Here is a 25310-nt window from a genome sequence, read left to right as displayed (position 1 = left end):
TATCAAGGTCACAAGTCTTATCATTGTAAAAAAAAAAAAAAAACTTGATTTGGAGATTTGAGTATGAAGTAACGAAGGAATCAAAACTTTCAACCTTTTAGAATAAACCTAGCTTTTACTATTTTACTTTGAATTAATTTGATCATGTATCAAAATCAAATAGCACACCTCAAATTTTATGTCACAAAAATGAAAATAATCAATTACTCCATCTATCCATTTCAAAATGGAATCTCTATCTTACTTTTTTAAAATAAAGTCTAAATACTATGTGTCACCCAAAAGAAGCTACGACGTGACCAAACTTAAAAGCACCTTTGGTTTTTGGTTTTCCTTTTATATATGTTATAGATTTTGAATTAATGTCTACTTTCTAAAAGTAAAATAACACTTTTCATAGTCACAATTCATTTAAGTATTAATTTTTTATGGACACTCAAACTTTATGTCACATAAAGAGTAGAATTTATAAAATAAGCAACAAAATATCTCATTCTTAAAACTTATATATCATTTAAAAAGTTGATATTCAATTTAAGACAAAAAGAAGAAGAAAATATTGATTTCAATGTTTAATTTTAGTATTTTTTTTTTTGTCATTCCATCAAACAATGTAATTCAAAAGAAACAATTTGTTAAAGCAAAATATATTGCAACAACTGAGATATTTCACAATTGACATGAAACCTACCAAAATGTCAAGCTCGAACTCAACTTGATGTATCCATTTCCATGATTTTTTAATAAGACAATAATATTTTTATATTAACATGTTAACCTTTTTAAATATAATCTTAACTATAATGAATCCTAGCTACAAACCTCTTCTACATTTAACATTTGTCTTTGGACTTTTGGAAATTTTATGAGGACATATTAGGGTTTGGACTTTTGCAGGTAAAATTGTTTGATTGGTAATTTTATGATGTCAAGAATTATTTTAGGTAATTTGCATGAGATGAAGAGCTTTTTTCGAGTTTTTAAGTTTTAAAGGGGGGACTTATTCAGGTTTTAGTCTAGATGGGAGGGTTATCTTCGATTGTGTCGCCTAGGTTCTTAGTTCTCGTCTTTTCTGGTTAGTTCATTAGGTTGTGCCACCTAGGGTTTTTAGTTCTCTTTTCTTCTTCTGGTTATTTTAGTGCTAATGGTCAGTGGGCAAGTGAGGTTTCCTGTTCTTCTTCTCTGTTTGTCTCTTTGTTTTTCTCCTTCTTTCTTTTTTCTATTTCTTTCTTTGTTCTTTTTTCCTTTCTCTTTCTCTCTTTCATTCTTCTCTTCAGTTGTGGCGGCTTATGGGTTTTCGGTTCTCCATCTGTTTGAATGCTTCTAAAATTGTCCATACCCTGAAATCATGGAATTTTTTCGAAAGATGATTGAAATCATGGAATTGAAAGGATATTCTAAGTTGCTTTATCATCTTCTTGCAATTTTTCAATAACCAAACAAGGCATTAATAGTATTAATATTTGTTTATTCTTGAAATTCTCAATTTGTTCTCATAGCCTTTTATTTTTTTATCAGGAATTGAAGTCAAACTTGGAAAACCGCACCCTTATCATTTTGACAGTGTGCGAGGAAAGCTTCACATTACTTACACTAGACTACGGCCCGTGCGTTGCACACGAGCCTTTTTTATCTATTTTTTTCTTTCTCTTTCTACCTTTCTTTTCTTTCCTTTTTCTCTTTTTTCCTATGCCTTTCACGTGGGTAAAGGAGGAATATGTTATAGATTTTCCTGGTTTAGAAATTGGAAGTTAAAAAAAAAATTTGATTTGATTTTTTGAATTTTAGTTTAGGTTTGAATTTAATTTTTTTAAAAAATAATAATTAATGTAGCAGTAATATTGATTGTAGTTTAAATGCTTTTATGAGCTGCTTTGAGGTTGTGACACTTTTTTAATGGAGTGATTGTCTGTATGGAATGGAATGAAGTTGAACCATTTATTTAGCATATATTGGTCTATGGTTTGTTAGAGTTTAGGCTTAGTTTTTTGAATTGCATGGTTGCTGAGATTGCATGTGTGTTTTGTTGATTCTACATTTTTTTCCTGGGGTTAGGTATTTTGTTTATAGTTTGTTGGTTGTTTTTTCCGTTCATTTTGTGCTTTATTTTCTTCTTTTCTTTGCTGGATACAATTTTTTATATTTATTTATGTTTCTAAATTGTAAACCCTTGGGGTTGGTACTGACATATCTATTTTTATTTGAATTTTTAGATGATTTGTCAATAAGTTCATTATATGTTTTAACACAATATTGTATATTTACATTTTTTTTCTCATAAAATATTGTAAATATCACTAACCAACATTTATCTATGCATTGTTATGCATTGTTGTTAACTATTACTTTATTACTCAATTCAAAAATGAGATATATTATCAAATTATTTAATTATTTAAATTAATTTTTAAACTATACGTATCAAACAGTAACTTCCGCAGCATAGGGCGGGCTAATAACTAGTTTAAAATTAAAGTTAGATAAAAATATATTTCTTATTAATAACATAATGTATGTGAATTTAGATTATACTATGTGATCCAAAAATCTAATCCCAAGCCATGCCCGCGCCGGAGCCCAACCCAAAACAAATTTGATTGCTTGTACTCAGCAACTCTTGATTATATTGATTTCTTGGGCAAAACCGAATCTGACTCAAAATTAAGGAAAATTGCAATTATAAACATTTTTAAAAAATCTATACATAAAAGAAGAAAAAAATCAGAATACTAAAAAATTTCATATATATATATATATATATTTCTTATTTTTTCTTTCTTTTTTCCGCTCATCCTTCTCTTTTTTACACTAAAAAGTACTAAAATACTTACTTTTTAAAAAGTCGAGATATCTCTTTTTGGGTATTAAAATGGAAAAATGTACTTTCAAATAAATTTAAAATCAATATTTGGCTACATTGAATTTAGACTTAAATCCCCGGCCTTTTCCACTACTTAAGTCGTAGAGGATATTCTCATTTTGACTAATGAGAAACCGCAGTACAGCAATGTGGACTGGGGGATTCCGATTCCGAGCGAAAGTACTTTCACCGTCGCGCGATTATGGTCGATGCATCTTCCTCATCTCTTATATAAGTCTCTGTAATAAAAATGAGAAAGAAAATGCTCGACAGTCTCTCTCCGGCGACAAAGGCTTCAATTCCTTTGAATCGGTAAAGCAAAGATTTTCCATCCTCTAGCTTCTTTTATTTTATAAATATGGTTTCTTCATGGGAATGCTTTGTTTTCAATTACGGGGTTTTAGGAACCCTAGGAACTGCTTACATTGATTTCGAATTACCTATCACTTTTCTAATAAATGGTGTTTTTTTATCTCTCTTTTTTCAGCTTTTTAGGGCCTTTAATCTTTGAATTTGCAAAGATAACATGGAGGATTCCACCGGAGAGATAAAGATTAGCAAAAAAGACCGCAAGCATCGACGGGAAAAAAATGTAACTGTACACTCTCTCTTTCTAGTTTCTCCAGAATTATCTTTTCCTTTTCAATAATTTACTTTATTTTCCCTATACCAACGGTTTATCCAATGGTTGCTTTCTATATTCAGCAATGTGTGGACCGACTGAAAGAATATTTCCAGATTGTCACGGGAATTGAGCTTCCAAAGGTATTTTTATTTTTCTTCGCTGAGATTCCGAGCTTCCGTATGCTTTTGTTACTTTGATTTTTATTCTTCGTCTTTTTTATTTTTTATTCTTTACATTTATTTTTTAAAAATAACAAAAACGTCAACCGATCATAATTTCTCTTTTTTAAGTGTTTAACCTTTTCACTTTCTATTGTTAAACAAAGGGTTGTTGGCAACAAGTGATACAATTGGTCTGGAGTAAGATTCTTGATGCCGGAAAACTGGAAAAACAAGTGAAAGTCTCAATGACACTGGAAGAATATGCTGCAAAAGCAGGACAAATAGTAAAGAGTATGCGGACTGCTGTGGAAAAAGAAAAAGTTAAATGGGATGCGTTGGAATCCTCGATGCTACCGCTGGAGCAACAGATTCTGAAACTACATTATCCACAACAAGGAGTTTGCTCAGAAGTTACACACGGTCAAGGTATGTGTAAGACACTTATTTTAGCTTGAATGCTATGTTTGATGCCTCCTTGAAGTTCAAAATCAGATTCTTTTTCTTGTAATTTGCTTGAATATTAGTTTTGCTTGTTGATGTTTATATATAATTTTTGAGCCCTGACCTTACTTAAGTGAAGTTTGTTTACATGTTTGTGTGATTTGTTTGCTGCAATTTGTCATCAAAATGGTGTTGAAATGTTGTGAGTTTGGTGGGAAATGAAGACTCAACTGCCATTTTGTTTGATGAAGTTTTGGTTTATGCATGATGCATCTCTGGTAAAATTCTTTTTAGGCTCATCCTCCTGCCAAGCAGATCCAAATGACGGACCTCAAGAAATCAAACCAAAAACCCTGAATGGTCAACATTTGATGAGGAAAAAGGTAAAGAAATCTTTTTCTTTCTCCTAGATTGTTTTTCCTTTACTTCATGAACTTTTCTTTATTGGTTGCTCTCTGTATGTAGCACGGGCAAATAGCATTGAAAGTGTTTTTCTATATGTATACGGGAATTGTCCTTCCAAAGGTAGGTTTTCATTCTTCCTCTCTTATTTCTTGTTTTCTTAATTTCTCTTTTTAAAAGTTTTAACCTTTACTTTTTATTGTGCAAACAAAGAAATGGAATAAAGCAAAAGAATTAGTAGAAATAAAGAAAAATGATGCCAAAAGAGAAGGGAAGAAAGTGAAAGCCATGATAAGGCCTCCAGAAAGTGCTGAAGTGGAACGAACAGTCCAGAGTTCACAGGCTGCTTTTGGGGTAGAAAAAATGCAAATGAATGACTGCAAAAACCTCCTACAACTGGTGAAACCAATGTTTCGAAGCCAAGTTTATCTCGACTATCACAAACAACATGGAGTTAGCTCAGAAGTTGTTATTCCTGATAAGGAGGATCAAGCTTTAGAGTTTCCTTATGGCTCTATTCAACATGGACAAAGTTCTATGATTTACAATGTACGTGCTTTTGATGAGCTAGTGTTGTCTTTCATATTAGCTGAACGTTCAAAATCAAGATTCTTGTCTACTATTTTTTTTTTTTTACCATACTTAATCATTATAGGGAATAATGCAAAAATTAACTCAATTGAGCCTTCATTCATGACATAGATACTTTCAACCAATTAAATTGTCTCTTCTCATTTATTTCACTAGTGTATCTAGTTGTAATGAACTAATTACTCCTTCATGCTCTTTGATGCATAATCTAATATTTTATTTGGTATGTATAAACCCCACTGAGTTTTACAAGGCAGATGCGTAGAAGACACTTTATCTTTATGCCCCATTGGCTTCAATGAAGATTTCTCCTTTCTGTATTGATCTGCCACAATATTATTCTAGAATTGTTATGTGATTGTTTTCTTCAACCTATCCTTTCAGTGGAATGATATGGTACTTGGAGACTTGCAAGATCTACCAGAGTCTGGGCAGATGCTTGGTAAGTGACTTTGTACTTTTAGTGATTGATTAATGGGGGTGCATTTCTTGAGACATTGAAGATGATTTTCTGAGTATTCATTTGTAGATATATATCTGTCAAAAGAAATGAAAGCAACATCTTATATGGTGTCTGTATTTCTGATAACTATTGATTTGTTAGTAAATGAAGCATAGTCTTAAGTTGGTTTACAACTTAAATTTCAAGTCTAAAGTTTAGTTGTCTTTAACATCTTATATGGGATCTGTATTTCTGATAACTATTGATTTGTTAGTAAATAAATCATAGTCTTAAATTGGTTTACACCTTAAATTTAAAGTCTAAAGTGTAGTATGGTCTTTTATGCGATGGCCTAGTTTGAATTTTTACTTGATAGGTTTACAAACAAGTTGTTATGTTAGTGAAAAAAGAAATCCATTATTGGGTCTTCTAATATCTCAACCTTTTAATGTTAAAATTTGTTTAGTTCAACATATTGATTTGTATTTTTGGCTAATAAGAAACATATAACTACTATTGATTCTACACATTGAAGATGCATCGAATGCACATATTCAGGTGAAAATAACATTCCCAACTAAATTTAAGTATGTTAGCATTGGCAAGGAAGTTTATGGCATAAGGGAGTTTTTCTTTTTTTTTTTCTTCTGTTTTGAAAAACTCTGAACTCGTTAAGTCACAACTAACTGCCCTGAATGTTTACATGATACTATCTGTTCTGGATGCTGCACTTTTAGAGTCATCGAAAGCTATTGGCTGCAGCAACGGCACCAATTCTCTTGTGGCACCTGAAGCAGCTGTGAATTTGTCATCAATGGGCAACTTCCAAGGCTGCAGGGACCTTGGGGATAATGAAAGTTTGGTTATGGAGATAAAGGAGCTGTTCCCTCAGATTGCAGATGGTGGCTTCATAGAAGTGCTCCTTGAGATGGCAAAAAGCATTCCGCAGAGACTCGAGCTAAAGGACAGTAACCAAGAATTGGAATCTATGGATATGCGGGTTTTACAGCTGGAGGAGGAAGTGGGTAAAACCTGTCAGGAGGTAGGGCCTTCCTGGCAAAACAAGTCGAAGTTCAATCAACATAAGAAGGTGCAGACCAAGGGGAAGAGAAAGCGCTCTGGTTGATTTTTTTTTTTTTTTTTCAATTAAGGGTTACAAGAAGCGGAAGTATTTTTGGACTTATAATCGCGACTTCTAATGTGTGTATTTTATAATCAGCTGGACTGATCCTTAAGTAACTTGTTGGTGTTTGATGGTTATGTATATGTTTGGGTTTTATGCTTGCATAAATAAATTTGAGCGTGTTGATTGGCAAATTTTTAGAATACATCTCCTTTCTTTTTGACATGAACAAATTCATGGCTAGACTCGGATTTCGGAGTATTTTTTATGAATGTTGCTAATTGATGGTGGAGTATGGACTGTCGAGAACTTGCGTAGTCGTAGCATTCTCATTTGTAATTGCTTTAACAGAAAACCATATACCTGGACCGCCTACACTTTGGAGAGGAGACAAAATCAAATGTAAGAAATGGATAATGGAGTCGTTTAAATGGCATAAAATTCAGAGATAACAATTGTTATATGCATTGAAAAATAAAAATTTAAATGTACCATGGCTTATCGTCATCTATGGATCATCTTATTGGTTTTAATACAAACAAAACTAGAAGAGAAGTAATTAGAAAAATAACATTATCTTTACCAATGTTGTAGCTATTACCTCTTCCTTATCTAGCCCATGAATATCACGAAGGGAGCAAAAAACCTGAGCCATTCAAATGCTTGCGCTCCAATGGTTGCACACACAGTTGTATTTGAACCTTCACAAGGAATGAGCTTTCTCAACTATGCCTTTGTGCTAGCAAGGTGGACAATACCTTGTCTTTTCCACACAATCATACTCTTTCTAGCCGAATCACAAAGTAAAAAAACTATTTGTCAAGTCACTCAAAAAAGTGTGCGGGTAAGCTTTATTATTAGTTTTCTGATAACTTAAAAACCTAACTTGTGTGTTTCACTTTATTATGAGTAGCTAAAAAGTGATATTTATATCTAGGTTAATTAACTTTTTAAATTGTAAATAAGGCCTCAATATTATAACTCCTTATAATATTAACCCAATACTTAATTAAACATTTTTAATTAAGTCATTATAAATTATAATTAACTTAAATTTACTTTATTTGCTTGCAGTTAAGGCTTTAACATTATAACAAGTTATAATATTGGTCTTATACTTAATTAAACTATTTTAATTACATCTTTAGAAGTTAAAAACCTAGTGTATGATTTAAATTCAACTTAAATCATCACACTCCCAATTTAATTCATAATGTAACTTATTGTGTGTAATCCATTAGGTTCTTAATATGTTGGCAATGAAATTGAATTATAATTTTTATTAAATTAATTAATTCAGTTCCATAGATCAAGATTGGCATCTACTAATGCATTAGGGCTACGTAATTGTAAGGAGAGTCAAATGGTTCCTTAACAACCTTTCAGTATATAGTCTATTAGTGTATTGCATTCCTTCATCATATATTTCGAAAATGATAAGAGCATGGTGCAATGTCTGCTCTTATTGGTCTCCATATTCATTCTTGAAGTTAGATCATTAGTTTTATACAGACTTATGAAACTGTTTTTATAATCTCTAAGTTGCCTTGGCTACAAACTTCAACAAGCTAATATCAACCAAGAACTGTTAGGATATGTCCCTTAAATCACTTGGGGTGATGATTCTTTTCTTGACCACTCACTTGCCTTCACATAGTTCATACTATACCCAAAAGCATCCCGTTTTAACATCCTTGGTTAGGCACTTGTAAGGATGAATCAAAGCATAGCACTCCACACATAAGACAACCTTGTGTCTCAAGTCTAAGGAGTATTGACACAACTGACACATGAGAAGTATTGCATATACACTTGAGTGAAATACCAAATGTACTTCTCATGGCGGGTCATGTTTAGTGAACTTGCTCTCTTAAGCAAACACCTGCATTCTAGTTCCAAGTATCTTTATACTTCAACCTATGAGATCTGTTTCTTACTTTCCAAGTAAGAAATATAACATGTACCAGTCTCTAGGTATCATTGATATCCAGTTTCAATGATGCATCGACCCGAAACATTTAGAGATTATGCTTTGATGTATATAGATCTCATAACTACAATCCATTACAATTCCCTTCCAAGGCATATTAGTCTCATGGATTTCATCTAATTAGTCTTATAACCCATTATAATTAACGTTTTATTGATGAAAGAAAACCTCTAATCATTCAACATGAATGATATTGTTGCATGATTAAAATCAAGCTTTAACCAATGCCAATTGGCTGCAGGGCTCATCCCAACAGTAGCAGTCGCTAGTAATTACATGTCAATCACTATGTGCACATGGCTCACTGGGTATATTGCCTCACTCTGTTAAGAGTACGTAGTAATAAGGTTTGGTGAGGACCATGACCTTTTAATATATACTGTAGGAACATATTGTGTTATAACTAGGTTGAGTGATCATGACCCTCCTAAAGCTTGTGAAACTATTACATTTTCTGTACCTTTGGAAAAATGCACTAAGAAAATCACGCAGAGTATTCATATTTCTCTTTTCTTCGGCCAAAGCCATAATTTATATTCCGTATGAGCGTACAAAGTTGAAGTTTCTCCATGCTTTTATGACAAAGTTGAATTTTCTTAATGACTTGGTTGAGGATATTAAGTGCATATATTTGTTGACTTGGTGACCTTATAGTTACATATCCATGATCATAATGATTATATTCTTGATGGATTTTGCTAACTATTATTTTTAGAGCTTGAGTGTTTAATGCTCACTCTTTTTAACCTTTTTTTATATAACAAAATGAGAAAGGAGGTTTATGAGAAAATTTAGTTTGATGCATTCATTAAGAGGGAGATTTTAAAATCATTTCAAATGCAAATTGTGCTCATAGTTTTGTCATATTAAAAAGGGGGAGATTGTTAGTTTTAAAATTATTATAGTTTTAATTATAACAAACTGATCAAACTTGCTTGAATATTATTTGAGTGATCCTTGACAAGTTCTTGAAATTATTTAACTTTCATACATTTGTTCTTACATAGTTATAAGCTTGACTTTTGAAGTTATTGAACTATACCAATAAGCTTGTATGATTTAGGTGTATGAGTGCTTATGATACCCATTCATTAAAGTCTAATTTAAAGATTAAAAGAAAATCTAGATGTATTCATTAAGGGAGAGTTTTGAATATCTTTTTTAATAATGACAAAAAAAAGAGAAGGAAGACTAAGTTAAATAGAGTTGGATAGGTCTTCATGTTTAATTTATGTGTGTGATGTTTTGTTATGGTTTTGTTGAATATTATGTGCTCGTTTTTATAAATATTCAATATATCTTGCTTAGCTACTGTAGATATTGTATATTTTGTTTAGCTATTATAGATGTTATAAATATTTTATTGCAAATCTTTAAAGAAAACTAGATACATTTACTAAAGGAGAGCAACTCATTATGCATAGAGATTTGAAGCATTCATATTGAATATAGACATTGCACTTTTGATCTAGGAGTATTTTGTCATAATAAAAAATAAGAGAGAGAGAATGTTGACTCCATGTGTTTTTTATAATAACAAAACATTCTCATTTATTAGTGTCTAATTATATTATTTAAGTGTGTAGGAGAAAGCTTAAATTCATAAATATGTTTGGCATTTGAAAGCAAGTCAAAATGCTTATTCAGTTGCAAGATGGGTTAATTGGTTAAACAAGCAAAGAAGAAAGAGCTTTAATAAAGACATATTAGTCTTAACCGATTAATACAAACCTTTAATCAATTAAAGCAATTCTAGACGTTACCCTAAGGATAGATAAAAAGTTTTTAACCGGTTAACACAAGATTTAATCAGTTAAGCGGGTGCTAGATGCAAAACAGAAACTTTTTAATCTTTTAAAGGAAAGGAGTTAACAAGTTAAAGGTTAAAGTTAAAGTGTCAAGAAGTGCCAAAATTCAAATTCAAAATATTGATGACTGTCCAAGGCACCAAACCAAGAGACTTAAAGTTGAAGAATTTTAATTGGTCAAAAGACTTATCCAAACCCTGTACTCTTCAATTTTTTTCAATTTAGTCCCTATACTCAAAATCAAAGCAATTTAGTCCCTTGATTTTGAAAATCGTGTCAATTTAGTCCCTCTCCCTAACGACATCCAATTTTGCTGTTAAAGGACGACGTCAACGATGACGTCAGTTTTGACGTGTCACTTTTTGATGATGTGGAATTGAGTGATGACGTAAAAATGCTACGTGACACTATACAATGACGTGGTAGTGCTGATGTAGCATTGACATGCTGACATGTAGATGCCACGTGGCAAATCAAAAAAAATTTAAAAAAAAAAAAAATTGTGCAACGTCATAGGGACTAAAGTGAACAAAAATATATAGTATAAGGACTAAATTGAACAAAATTGAGATGTTGAGGGACAAAATTGAAAAAAATATTTAAAAAATATAAATTTTTAAGTAGATTATTGATATGCTTATTAATAAGTCAAATATTTACGTATAAAAGATTTATAGTGTCCAAAAATATATATATAAATATTTTCTTACTTGATTATTTGATTTTAGAATATGTAAATTAATTTATCATTTTTACAAAAATTAAGTTTGAATTCCCCTTCTATAAAAAAAATTTTGAAAAAATTTCATATCTGAAGTCAAATTTAGATGAATAACTTGTATTACTTTAAAATAAAATAATATAAAATGACTAAATAAATTCTTTTTTCTTCTATTTATAATAGTATAAAAATTTGAAATTTACTTAACTTAGTTTTTAACTTGAGCTAAAGTCAAATAAGAAAAATATGTTGATTTAGTTTTTTCTTTTAAAAAAATAAAAAACGGAGATATGGAGTTAGCAATGATTATAAAAGTAATTTTTCGTTTTGACTTACTTAATTTAGACATGACAAATCTCTTATTACAATCATAGAATCTGAGCTCCACCCTTTCAATTATTTATTTGTTTTTTATGTTGTTATTTTGTTTAATATTTCAAGTTATATTTTTTAAGTTGAAATTTTCTAAATTAAATACTGCATTTATGGTTGACAAAATTGAATATAACTGTAAATATTTGTACCATTTTATTTTAATAATAAATTTTTTGTTGATTGAAATTAATAATTTAAATTTAAATTTAGTAGAATTTAATTGTGGTATTTGAATTTAAATAAAATCATTTTATAAGAAATTTTGAGTAAATTTAAATAAAAGGTAAATTGGGTTAGAGTTGAATGATTTCAAAAGAATGTGTATTTGTAAATTGTAAAAATTGTAATTAAATTAACATATTTTGCTAATTTGAGTAAATTTAAATAAAAGGTGAAATGGGTAAGAGTTGAATAATTTCAAAAAAATGTGTATTTGTAAATTGTGAAAGTTATAACTAAATTAACATATTTAGTCATTTTATATTATTTTATTGCAACATAATGCAAGTTATTTATCTAAATTTGACTTTAGGTATGAAATTTTTTTAATTTTTTTTATAGAAAGAAAATTCAAACTTAATTTTTGTAAAAATGATAAATTAATTTACAAATTCTAGAATGAAATAATTAAGGAAGAAAAAAAAAAATATATATATATATATATATTTGAACACCATAAGTTTTTTATGCTTAAATATTTAGCTTATTAATAAGCATATCAATAATATTGACTAAAAAACAATTAAAATTATGGAGAGACCTATTTTAAGAAACGCCTTATGCATGGGCCTTATTTATAAAAAGAACTTTTCTTTTTGTATGATATATATGCTAATAAAGGGATTCATCCTTGAGCTTTGGTTGACAATCACCTATTAGCGCCTATTTAAACTAGTAAGTTCCAACTTAGCTAAATAGTAATTTAATAAATAAGAATTTTATTATATTAAAATTTTTAATATTTTTCATTTACTTAAACAATCATAAAATTTAAGTATAATATTCAAAAAAACTCTTAAATTATTTAAAAAAATTTAAACAAGTCTTTATTTTTCTATTGCATTCCATCATATTATTGTACTCTTATTATATGCTAAATAAGCTATTATGATTAATCATTGCTTAATTGTTATTAATCATAATGTCACTTATCATTGTACACTCACGTGACATTAACCTGGATTTATATAACTAATAACTATTTTTTTATTTTTCTTGAATAAGTGAGATGGTATAATTGTCAAAAACTCCAATTTACTCGCAGATGAATTCTTTACCCATCACTGCATGCATTCTGGATCACTTCATATTACGGGGTCAAAATATTTGTGCTTACTTTGTTACTGCATGAGATTAAGGGATGCTGCATGGAAATGATTTATACTACGTTCGGAAACATACGAATGCATAATTCATTTTATTTGCAAATGCATAATTATCGTGTATATATAAAACAATGAACTAAAACAATCTCGTTCTTTTTGTCCAGTTCACTGTTCCCTAGGTATCATGTGTCTTCATCCAATTTTTTTGCAGGATCTCATATAATAATAAACCTAATTCTTTTAAAAGACATGAAAATTTATCATCTCATTTATAGAGTCGTAAAATACAACAAATAATACATGTTTTATGCCTGTATAACCCTCTCAACCAAAATGTGTGACCATCGTGCATCTCTATATACAATTTTCAGACTAGAATTAACCTGTTCCCACTACCAATGGAGCCGGAAACTAGCTGCTTGCATTACTGGATGCAGAAAATATGCACCTAGGGTCAATGCAGTGATGGTTAAATAGGGCAACCGAATAAATTCCCTGTAGTAATCATTGGGCAATTTTTGACGGCCATCGAGGATAGCTGCAAATGGAATGATGCTTGTTCGCTTCTTTACGACTTCAAAAGCCTCGCCATGTTGCATAGCTAGTCTCCTGTCACCATTCCAAACACCGAATAGATGATGTCCAATCAAACCAATTGAGGCTGCAAGGGCTACAGAGTTTCCAATCCAAATTGTGTGGGCCAAGCACCAGATAACCTGCCCTACCATCTGAAAAGATAGACAAGGTAAAAATTTGACACTATGAAACATAGAACAAGGAACAGCGAGTGTTCCACAAGAAGATGCCTGGAAAGTAAACAAACAAAATAATTCCACTCCATATGGACGATCCAGTGCTTAAAGCAAGACTTTTTTTCCTTTTTTCTTTTTTTTTTTTTGGTGGGGGGGTGGAGGGGGTTTGCCTTAGTTGATGCAAAACACTAAAGCAATGCTTCAAATATACATTCCTTTTCAAGGGCATGTTATACTGTGGTAAATGGCCTGTCTGGTTATATATGGCAGAAATACATCAGATAACCTTGAAGGCCAGCCTACTATCCCCTACAGTGACTAATATCTTATTATCACCTGACTTCTCACCAAATAACTATCAAGTGCACATTGCTATCAAGATAATAGTGGTGAACCTGTGGATGCCGGGTGATTCTCATGATGCCAGTTTCCCAAAGATGCATTTTAGGCTTGTCAACAGCTGCTACTTCCAATAAATTAAAGGTAGAAGGATATAGGAAAAAGAAGGAAATAAAATTTGAGAGCCACACAAGTTGATGGACTCCAGGAGCATTTTGAAGCTGCCATAACTGCACTCCATCATACCTGTGGTTGATGAAGTATACCTACAATGCAAGCAGTTGGAAAGTCAACAGTTGGAACAAGCTTCCACCATGCCTTTGAGAGGCCAAAAATTTTAAAACAAAGCTGCAACAAAATGAAAATCAACTTTAGATGAGAGTGTCTTCATTTATGATAAGAGATTTGGAACTCACAACCGTGCTAACAGCCAAGGGAAGAGATACACCAGCAAATAGAACACGATATGCACGTTTTCCCAAGAGTTTCTCACCCATGTTCCGGAAACAAGCCAAGCCACTGTGGATAGTGGCAAATATGAGGATAAGGGTCAACATTACAATCTGCAAAAGAGTGTGTTCAGAATCAAACTCATATTATCAGAGCCCTACAAAAGAAAACATCATGAATTGATATAGCAGAGCAGGTAAAGTCATACATAGCTAATGTCATCTAACAGCTGAAAGCAAGAATTAATTAGTCAGTGTCTTCTATACAGAAAAATTTAAGATAAAAGCTAATTCTAAAATACACAGCAGGATATCCGCACCTGTACTTATATTCGAAAAGAGCTTCAAAAATTCAAAAGCACATTCAGCTGATCACTTGCTAGCTGAATTTCAACATGTTGATGTTTCCTATATATGAATGGGGCACGGTTAAAGCAGTTAAGGTTATTTGAACCAATATCTTAAGTTAGATGTTCTAAAATAGAAATTTTAGGTCTAAGGAAATTTGTCAATTTCATCTGTTGATGTCCTTGGTCCATTATTCTTATCATTTAATGAAGTTTAAATATTTAGGGTAATGTGGCCATGTTTATAACATTCTATAAAAGGCCTTAGTTGCTGTCCTTTAGATCTTATGTTGAATACAATTACATGGTGGATCTTGTATGTAGTCATTTGACTTATCCCTAAATCACATGATAGAGATTTAAAAGAAAAAAAAAGGGAATGGCCTTTGAAATAAGCAATTTAATTAGATTACTACAATTGAACCACACCCATCAAGCTCTCTCCTATTCCTCCCAATTTAGGAAGATTGAATTCTTTAGAAAGGATAGAAAAAAATCATCACTCCTATAATCTTTTCTCTCTCTTCTATCCTACCAATCATAAGAATAATGTGTTTGCTCTTCCATTTTCAACATCCACTTTACATCCTTCTACTATTCTCCCTTACCAAGCACAGTGTCAGTTCAGCAAATTGCTTTAAACCACATTGATTCTTCAGACAACTTTAACTTCTCCAAAATCCAAATGTAATTGCCATTGTCCTCCTTTTCTCAAGCAAGACCAACTTAATATTCAAAATTCTAAACAACTTATATATTTCTCCGTTTGTAGGAAAGAACCATAGAAAGATGTCATTACAAGTAACTCCTTCCAAACAATATGCTCCATTTGACAAACCATCAGCTATTGCCTTTTCTTACATGATATCGTAGGTATGGCTCAATCTAGATCACATACGCCTTTTTTACCTTTCAAAAAGTAGCAATAACCTAGGACTGATTTGAGAAAGGAGACAAGCTGGAGATGCAGAAAAAGACGAAGAAGACAAAGAAAAGAGAGAGAGGGAGAGAGAGAAATGTCCAATTAATCAATCAAAACTTCTCTAGTTGAGTCCTCAATAACAGAAATCTTAGTAAGATATACTACATAAAGTTACAGAGGGAACTGGGAAATTACTAACTTCTTGTAATTGAGCTATTATTCCTAAGATAATTTCGTATAAGAACGAGACCCAACTTCAGAAAACTAAACATCCCACAATTATCCTAATAACTTAACTCAGATTAATAACAAGATCTGACGGATCCGTGAAAGCCACTCCATCACAAAAACATGTACATCCTTGCCATCATATTGCATGATCTCAGTTTTAGATCAGTTGATCTTTCTGCACTCTACCTCCAAGAGGTGTTCAAAAGAGAAAAATAATACATTCTTCCTTTTACCTTTTCTGCAACAATCCCTTTGCTCCAATATGTTAACACAATTAATTTGTATATTTTCCACTATATCAAGTTGCAGGCAATTTTCTGCTTCAGTTTTTTTTTTAAAAAAAATAATTGGGAGAGAGAAGATTCAAACCCTGTTCTTTAGGCAGGGGGATTATGCACCAACTAATGAGCCAAATGCTCGGGTTCAATTTGCTGCTTCAGTTAACGCATATTAAAATCCCTCCTTTCCCTTCCAATAACAAGAAGACTTAAACTTCCCAGTTATGTCCAATTGAGGGTTAATGTTTTGCAAAAATGGTTCACACTTCACAATAAAGTTTCTAAAAGAAATTTAATAAGTTCTTGTGTTATGTTGCGATTAGAACTCTCTGATGGTTCATAGAATCACTAATTTCATTCTTTTAGATTAAAACTCCTCCATATCTGCACTTTCAGAAATACAATGGTTGACTTCTCTATCCTAGAAACGGTACATTTATCAAAACAGCTGTAATACACAAATTTCAGAATGATAAAAGAGCTTGAATGTATATTATTCCAACATCTACCTTCAGCACATATGAAAATAAATTAAATCCCATTAGAAGTATATTCCTCTTCAGTCTAGGTGTGGATTATCAATTACTAATGAAACCATTAACCGTCCCAAAATATACCTAATCTAGAAAAACCTATCCAACTGGAGGACTGCTTGAGAGAATTGAGACCTTCTGAATTGGTACATGAACATTCTTGTGAATGAGTTCCAGCAGATAAAATTTCATGTCTACTCCTTCAAATTGTTATTGCATCTGAAATGTTGTCCCTTTAACCATATAATGTGATAGTTCCACATAAAAACGGACCTTTAACACCAGCACCAATCATTCTAGAACTTCCATTCCCAAACCAAAAGTTATAGGCCCAACTCATGCTCTGTTGAACATACATTCTTCAATAGAAATAGGATTATTATCCGGAGAATTGGAGTTTGAAACATCCAGCAGCAAGTTCATATATTTGTCACGTGTCTATGAAATAAATATGGAACTCTACAATCAACATTGAAATATTAAATAAAAATTATTAATTTAAAATTGTGGCGAGTATATAAATTTGCTTTTAGGCGTGGTGAATAAGATAATAATCCAAAAAATAATACAATTATAAATATGCATTGAACACAATATCAACATAAGCAACGTTGTAATTTATATTAAACATTTAGATGGAACAAGGACACGACCATAAATTTGTGGCAGCTAACAATAATTCAAACTAAAACAAAAATTCACCAGGACAAGTCTCCAAAACTAGGCTAAATCAGGCTAGGAAAAACTAACCTCAGGGCTGTCAGAGAGGCTTGAAACAGCATCGATAAAAGCTTTTCCAAACCCAGTTGAGTTATCAATCCAGGCAACATCGAGAACATAAAGAACAACTCCCAAGATAACAGTAAAATAAACCCAAGAAACAATGCTTTGGGTCCCCAAATTGAAGGCTGCAGAGTCCTCACCCACCAGAGGCAAGGGCTCGTCTGCGGAGGCATCGGTTTCCCCAAGGGAAGTTCGAGCAAGAACTCGAATTCTACAATAATCTGAGTGGAAAGAAGGGGCTTTAAGGAATGCTGGGTTGGTGGGTTTCTTGGGTTTTGAGGAGTGTAGATGAGAGATAGATGAGATGGGTTGAAGAGGGCGCTTTTGGGCGCTTTTGAAGAGTGGATGAGGAGAGGAAAGTAAGGAGTTTGCTACTACAAGACAAGTTGCCATCTCTCGTACCACAAAGGAAAATTAAGAGACACGACAGGGGAAGCTCGGGAAGTTGCTGGGATTACCAAAGTCAGCTCCAAACAGAAACTAATAGAAAATTGTATTTATCCTAAGCTTGTGAGACTAAGGTGGGTAGGTGGAAGAAATTAAATATTTTAATAAAAATAATATGTTTTACCATATAATTTGTTATCTTATTGTATTACTAAAACATTTAACACTAAATCCAGGCATTATTTAATTATTAAAATGCTTTTAAAACATAATTAATATTAGAATATTGTTAAAAGATTTCATGAAAATTATACTAAATGGAAAAGGTATTACCAACATAATTTTTGTCATAAGTGAATTAATTGAATTTTAATTATAATTTTTTTATAAAATTATAAAAAAATTAATTTCATACGGATGAATTTGTTTGATAAAGAAATCAAACCGAAGTGTAAAGAGGGGTAGAGGAAAGTAGTAACATATTAAAGTTGTAATAAAGTTGGGATGAATAAAGAATCACCCATCAGCTTTCTTCAGTGCCAAATTGGTCCCTCGAACGTGCTGGGCCGGCTGACCTAACTCCAGTAGGGATAATAATATGTTGTCTTAGGTGAGGGATGTGTATTAAGATCACTATATAAAGATTGGATTACTTAGGTTCAAGTGAAAAATATCATATCCAGCCTTCTCAGCAACATTTCCTTTTTCTTCTCTGTATTCATTGGTTAGAACCAAGTCATAACGTAACTATGTAGTATGATAACTGGAAACAAGTGCAGTGGAATAAAAATAAAGGGCATGTCCCAACGAAATTGGGCCTATACCCAACCTAATCCAGATTCCTCATCTTGACCTCAGCTTTGTCTTCAAATTAATAGCCCCCACCTCTGGGCCATTGAATCGTATTGGAGGCCCATGTTCTGCCAAATACTACAGCAACATATCTTGTTCAATGTTCAACAATGTATAAAAAGCATACATACTTTATTCAGCAAGATTTATTAATTTATACATTTTGATTTGATTTTCACTTTTTAACCGTTCTTAGGTAAAAAAACCCACTTAATTTTTGTTTATTTCTGTTGATAATAAACATATAAATTTATTAAAATCAAGATAGGTTCTTTACATTGTGTACTTTTGAAACATGGATGGACAAATGAAGAAATGAGGAGAGAGAAATTTTAATATTAAATTAGAAATTTTTCTCAAGTAAATGTTTTAATTCATATATCAAGCACACATAATTAAATCTTCTCTCTTTTTTTGTTGAGGTTATATTTACATTTACAAATAAAAATTTTAATCACAAACAAATAATTTTTCAATAAACATTTGTGAAAGAAAAATTAATTTTTGAAATAAGACCTTTCTAGTCACGTAAAACTCTTTTGATTAAATATAGTCAGTGAGCATGCGTAATCGCTACATTAAAACATTTCAATGTCTTTTGTTTTTACGTAATTTAAAACTTAATTGTCCTTAATTTGTATGTTAAGAAAAATACTACAAAAACCTTATATAAGCATCATGAATCATATATACACAAATCAAACCCAAAATTAAATCATCAAATAAGCTGGACCATTCTTGACGTCTCCACTCTCCACGACTACTTCTAGGGCCGGTTCCCAAAGTTTGCATGTCAATCCTGTTTTTCTTCTTCCGCCACATAAACGTCGTGTGCCAAATTACTCCAGCTCTTGCTCATTGAACACTCATTTCAGTTTCAACGTGAAGTTACTTGTGAGGGTATGGTAGAGAAATTAAGACGGCAATTTCAGAAAGGATTTGCCAAATGCCAATTCAAGCAATGGAAAAGGAGTTTTCGATGATGATATATGAAGCCTAGACGTAGGTGGAAGCTATACAAATCCTCTTGCTTTGCATCTTTCATGAAAACGACGCAAAACTTCCCCACGTGGGGAATATCGGATGCTGTCTTGAAAAAATATTTTAATCAAATCCCAATAAAGATTTGCAATCAACAGCTGCCTTTACCCAAACAATATATGTGTATCTCAGTTGATTTCACCTTCAAACTTTTCATCACATAATAATTATGCTGTAGTAGCCTAGTTTGGTTTTGTAGGGAAGTGATATATCCAGAAAAGAAATGTTGAGTGTATTTGCGGTTGTGAAAGGTGCATTGATGAAAGCGTTATCAAAGGAAGAAAGTTAAATAAGAAGGAGACTACTACTGTTGCTTCCAGCTTGTAGGAACCAGGAAGTAAACATCACCAAGCAAGAATAGTGACCACTCAAACAGCCATAAGCTTTTTTTTTTTCAAAAAAAAAATAGAGATAAGAGTGCTCAACTTTTCTCATGTGCATTGTAGCTACAATCTATAGCTACCCCTGAATTCTTACTTTTTTTTCTTAAAAAATAATACGAATCACAATTTTCACAATTTTCATTCATAATATTTTTAATGATATGTTTGTTATATTTATACATAACGTTACAATCATTTGATAAATTTATTATCTCTACTTATATATAAAATTAATACATTTCCCGTGATAAGTTAGATTTTAATTTCAAAAATTTAATATTTAATAACAACATATTAATTTCTTTTTGAGAATTTCTATAGTTAGAGAGGATTCGTTGACCAGGACATGTGATGGATTAATTAAGGAATAGTAAGAAGGACGTGTGGCAAGCATCATCCACAAATATCTGAAACCAAGGCCTTTTGTTGACTAAAATGAAAGTTAATATTACTACTTAATTACTTGGCTAAAGCTCTTTATTTTTTATTTTTTATTTTTTATTTGTTTATGGAAGTGAAAGGAAGGAAAGCATGGCACGTAGCCAATGATGCACGTGCAACTCAACATGCCCGCGACGTTACTTCATTCATCAATCCAAGTTATTTCCCCACAAGTCAAGTACACTGTATTATGTTCATATACGAACCATGCCGACATTTCTCGCTTCTTTTCTTCCGAAATTGCTGTGTATGCCACCCATGTGGTTAGAATTACGATATCCAAGAAAATAATGTCATTGAATTATGAATAAATGTTATCATCAATCATGACTAAATCAAACATCTCCATTTCCATTGATCATCATGCTGATCTTATTAGGGAAGTATGACACATATATTATCTGTTAAACAATACACGATTAATTCAATTAAACATAATTAATTTATTTAAATATAAAAAATAAGGTATTTTGTATATCTTAAATATTGGTAATCCGATAAATGAAATTAAATGAAAATTAGATATACTTAGTAATATAAATTTCTGTTACTATGATTAATTAAATATGTATAAATGTATCATATATAAGTTAAACATATCAATCCACATAAAGATAAATAATTTTTGTATCATAAATGAGCTGATACCATTATAAAACAAACACATTTATATAAAATTCAAATCCGCTTTTAACTCTGTTTTGTTTTTATATCATCTTAACTAATGATGTCCAAAATTGTGCTTTGATATATGCCTTATTTGCTTGCTCTGCAAGTATAAAAATGCATGACATGCCTACTCTATAAGTTAAGGTTGTTAATCAATTGAGACAAATATCATTTTTGTTCAAAATTTTATAAATGACTCAAAAATTACTAAAGCTTTAATATAATTAAATGAAAAATACATAGTATCATAAATTTTTTTACTATTTCACCAGTATTAAATTCCAAAAGAGTTCACGTTAACAAATTAATCCTTCTATTTAAATTCTGACATGTAATCATGCCTTTTTTATAACAAAGAAAATAATTACTAATTATTTTCTTAAATTTTTTTTATATAAAGGAAAAACAGTTGCTAAATATTGATTACATCATTCTAGACCAACTTATTTCAAATTTATCAGCACTAATAGAATTTAAGATTCCCGATGGAGGGAGGATCAAAGATATGAAGACCTATAGATAAATCTTTTTTATGTGTGGTCATCCAATTGACGTATTGATTGATTTCACAATGAACGTGAGTGATTAAACATTTTCAATTTTAATGAATCAATTTTCATAATATCCCTTAACAGGTATAAATTCAGTTCCAAAGTTCAAAATAGAGGATATATATATATATATATATATAAAATACAATGACAGCCAGGATTTGTTTTGACTTGTCAACTTCAATCACTGTCTAGGTGTGGGCAAGGTAGAAATGCCACATGATTCAATATAAAGAGCCACATACATCCACCTAGTAATGAAACTAGTTATACTACACTAAAAAAACAAAAAGAAAAAAAAAAAGAAAGAAGAAGAAGAAGAAGAAACTTACCATCACAATCACACAGCAAAAAAAACAACACACCAATGCACTTCCAACTCCCTATCTCCTCCATTTCTTGATTCTGACGGCTCGGCAACCGCCCACGTTTTTGCACCATCAACGCATACATATACAACCTACAAATCTTACAAACTTCTCCCACATGCCCCTTCCACTAAACTAGATCTCTCTCCCATAGAATTCCTTTCCCTTTTCCCCTTACATTATCACAATATTAGAGCAGTTGTTAATCTTTGGCATTTTGCTAGCTTCGGGTGTGCTTGTAACACAAAAATGTTCACAGTTTGTGACCAGATGTTGCAGTGCCCTCCTAGGCCATTGCCTATTGACAGAAAGTGGAAATCCAATGTTGAACTTGCTCCGAATTGTCCACGTTGTGCCTCTGCCAATACGAAATTCTGTTACTACAACAACTACAGCTTGTCACAGCCCAGGTACTTTTGCAAAGGTTGCAGAAGGTATTGGACTAAAGGTGGCTCTCTTAGGAATGTTCCTGTTGGTGGTGGCTGTCGCAAGAGTCGGAGAGGCAAGTTTAGCAGGGCCGAGAAAAGCGGTCATCTTTCCATGAATTATAGAAAGAATTTAAGTAGTTTTGGCAGTCACCAGGATGAGATGATTGGGGTTAGTAGTTCTCCTGATGGGGACTCAGGGAATCGACCAGAGCCTGCTAGCGGGTCGGATATTGATCTAGCAGTTGTTTTTGCTAAATTCTTGAACCAGAGCACAAATTTTGATCACCCTGAGGTTGTTACTCAAGAATTGCCTAATGAAGCTAATGAAAGGATTGATGTATGGAGTTATTTGGAACAAGATATCAACAGCCAGAATGGTTCATCGATGGAGAGCCAAAAACCAGTAGTTCCTTCAATTCCAGAATCTTTTATGCTTCAAGAAACGCCTCAAGTTAATCAACAGCAAGAAGAGAATAAAAGTATTGAGGAATTGTTGGAAACTAATCACATGAATGCATTTGGGTTACCAAATCTGTTAGCTGATGAAACGGTGCAGGATGCCTTGTGGTCTGATGATGCTGCAAGTACTACCCCAAACTTTGATTGGCAACCAGTGCTGCAGCTGCAACAGTTTGAGTCCTTTCCAGTGGATGATCAGCTAAGGATTTCTGCAAATTTGGTGATCGAAAATTGGAATTCCTTTGATCTTTCTGGGTTTGGTCTTTTTTCAAAACCTTGAAGTTTAAGGGACTTTTCCAATTTTATATTTCATATATATGCTATATTCTTTTTGATTTACTTAATTATAAGGTAGCTTTACTATTACATTCCCCCATGAATTGGCTCAGGTTACGGACATCATATTATTTTAAGAAAATATGAATAATTTTCTGATGGGAGCGCAGAAGGTTTTTTTTTTTTTTTCATTAGTTAAACGTAAAAGTTATTTATTTGTATCACTCATTTGATTCTAAAATTTTGTAATACAATCTGAAATTTAAACCAGTTCATCTTTTTCTCTTTAATCTGTCCTTTTTACTTCTTTCTTTTATGAGTCTGTTAACCTTTCTCATCCATAATTTATTGCTGGTTCCTAATGTTCAAAAGAGTTGAGGAATTTTAATGTTGCTTTGGATAGTAGCATAGATGCACTTCTCCATGAATTATTCAACACCCCAAATTTTTAATATCAAGTAAATTTCGTTATATATTTTTTTATATATTTCAAATTAAAGATGAAATTATCCCATGAATTGGTAGCAAGGAAGTAAGGAACCCATGAAATTAAGGATGACAGAGGTGGCTTAATTAACTTTCTTTAGTAACAGTTACTATTGTTACCATTAGTGATCGAATCCATTCCTTTGTGATACACCACATTTTTTCTTTCATTTTTTTATTTGTGAAAGAAAATTTTGAATTTTACTCTTTAAAATATGAAAATATAAACATTTTAAGCCATTAAATCAAACGCTGGGTAACATATATTCACCAACTTTTAGCTCCGTGTAAACTTTTTCATTTTCACTGTACTGTCATTTTTTGCTGCAATATTAAGGATAAATAAAAAAAATGTATAATATGTGTCATCATCATAGGTATAATACTTTTCAAAAAACAAATCATCATTGGTATAATGATGAACTAATGTCCTACAAAAACTAAGGACCTTCTGATCTGTGGTAATGATTATATCCTCTGCAAATGTAAGGAATTAAAAGATGGTCGCTATCACACCACGATCACATGCATGTTATGCTGTATGAGGAATTATTTAAAACGCAGCAGAGAAGAACAACACGTGGAAGTAACGTACGAGATTAGTGTACACAGCTCGGGAGGGATTAATGTTTGTACATCGCTGGCGTTGGGGGCTGAGTCCATCTCTATCAGATTGGCGATATCTTTGGAAATAGTAACAATTCTACCTTTCTGATGCGACCCATCACATGATGTTTGTCGAATATATGTTAAAGGATGATGATGATGTGATTGAGATGGTTGGAGTTCTGAATTCCAATATAAAATAAACTAATATATATAGTCACTTTAAAATTACAAATTACAAATTGAAGGAGATCCATCTAAGCTCAACCTTCTACTATATTTAAGCGTAAATACCAATTTTATGTTGTATATTTTGAATTACCAAATGAAAAGTAACATTTTCATGTCTCACCAATTATTTTCTTAAGTTATTGCCTATTTTAAAGCAGAGTATATATGCGTTGACGGTCTCGACATTTATTTCTTCTTTTAATTGGGTGTAATGTAACAAACTGTTTTCAAAGTAAAACTCTATCTGATCTCATCCACACAAACTATGTTCAGCATTCATGTCGGCTAGTATAATCCACATCATCGCCTTCCTCTCCGGAGCATATATGAATTTGATTGACTGTAAAGGGTATAAAGCCAACGTAAAGTATTACCTGCACATTGTTCTATGAAAAGATGCATTGAACGATTTCAACCTTTAAATTTTAGTTTATATTTATGTAAAAGTCAACTGTTTCTTTAATACTTATTTAATTTTGGTTTTGACTCATCTATGTCAAACTTAGTATAAGAATGTATGAGTATGACACTGAGTTTGTACTTGTACTCACCCGCATGCATTAGGAATAAGATACTAAAGTATGGAAGAGTGAGACTACAAGATTTTTTATATACATGCTTAATTAAAAGTTAC

General features: G+C 31.7%; 3 protein-coding genes and 1 non-coding gene across 4 annotated transcripts; 3 read left to right on the top strand and 1 right to left on the bottom strand.

The window, feature by feature from the left end:
* Window positions 1-2967: 2967 nt before the first annotated feature.
* On the top strand, window positions 2968-6839 carry LOC18592560 (uncharacterized). The gene is made up of 9 exons (XM_007019368.3): window positions 2968-3172; window positions 3348-3452; window positions 3566-3625; window positions 3811-4072; window positions 4382-4470; window positions 4553-4612; window positions 4703-5038; window positions 5465-5522; window positions 6260-6839. The coding sequence occupies exons 2-9, from the start codon at window positions 3387-3389 to the stop codon at window positions 6646-6648; spliced, it is 1320 nt and encodes a 439-aa protein (XP_007019430.1). The 5' UTR covers window positions 2968-3172; window positions 3348-3386; the 3' UTR covers window positions 6649-6839.
* Window positions 6840-11457: 4618 nt separating this feature from the next.
* Window positions 11458-11550, top strand: LOC148761168 (small nucleolar RNA snoR8a). The gene has a single exon (XR_016028090.1). It is a non-coding gene; the product is annotated as a small nucleolar RNA snoR8a (small nucleolar RNA).
* Window positions 11551-13099: 1549 nt separating this feature from the next.
* Window positions 13100-17979, bottom strand: Z-ISO (15-cis-zeta-carotene isomerase). The gene is made up of 4 exons (XM_007019367.3): window positions 17466-17979; window positions 14372-14518; window positions 14012-14221; window positions 13100-13592 (listed from the first exon to the last, which is right to left on the bottom strand). Exons 1-4 carry the CDS (start codon window positions 17889-17891, stop codon window positions 13257-13259), a joined length of 1119 nt encoding a protein of 372 aa, XP_007019429.3. The 5' UTR covers window positions 17892-17979; the 3' UTR covers window positions 13100-13256.
* A 4337-nt stretch (window positions 17980-22316) lies between these two features.
* On the top strand, window positions 22317-23357 carry LOC18592558 (Dof-type zinc finger DNA-binding family protein). Its single transcript, XM_007019366.3, has one exon. It carries the CDS (start codon window positions 22440-22442, stop codon window positions 23355-23357), a length of 918 nt encoding a protein of 305 aa, XP_007019428.3. The 5' UTR covers window positions 22317-22439.
* Window positions 23358-25310: the final 1953 nt, after the last annotated feature.

The sequence above is a fragment of the Theobroma cacao genome, chromosome 8, assembly GCF_053813885.1.
Source record: "Theobroma cacao isolate CCN51 chromosome 8, ASM5381388v1, whole genome shotgun sequence".
In the NCBI taxonomy this organism is placed as follows: Eukaryota; Viridiplantae; Streptophyta; class Magnoliopsida; order Malvales; family Malvaceae; genus Theobroma; species Theobroma cacao.
This window is presented reverse-complemented; position numbering and strand designations above follow the sequence as displayed.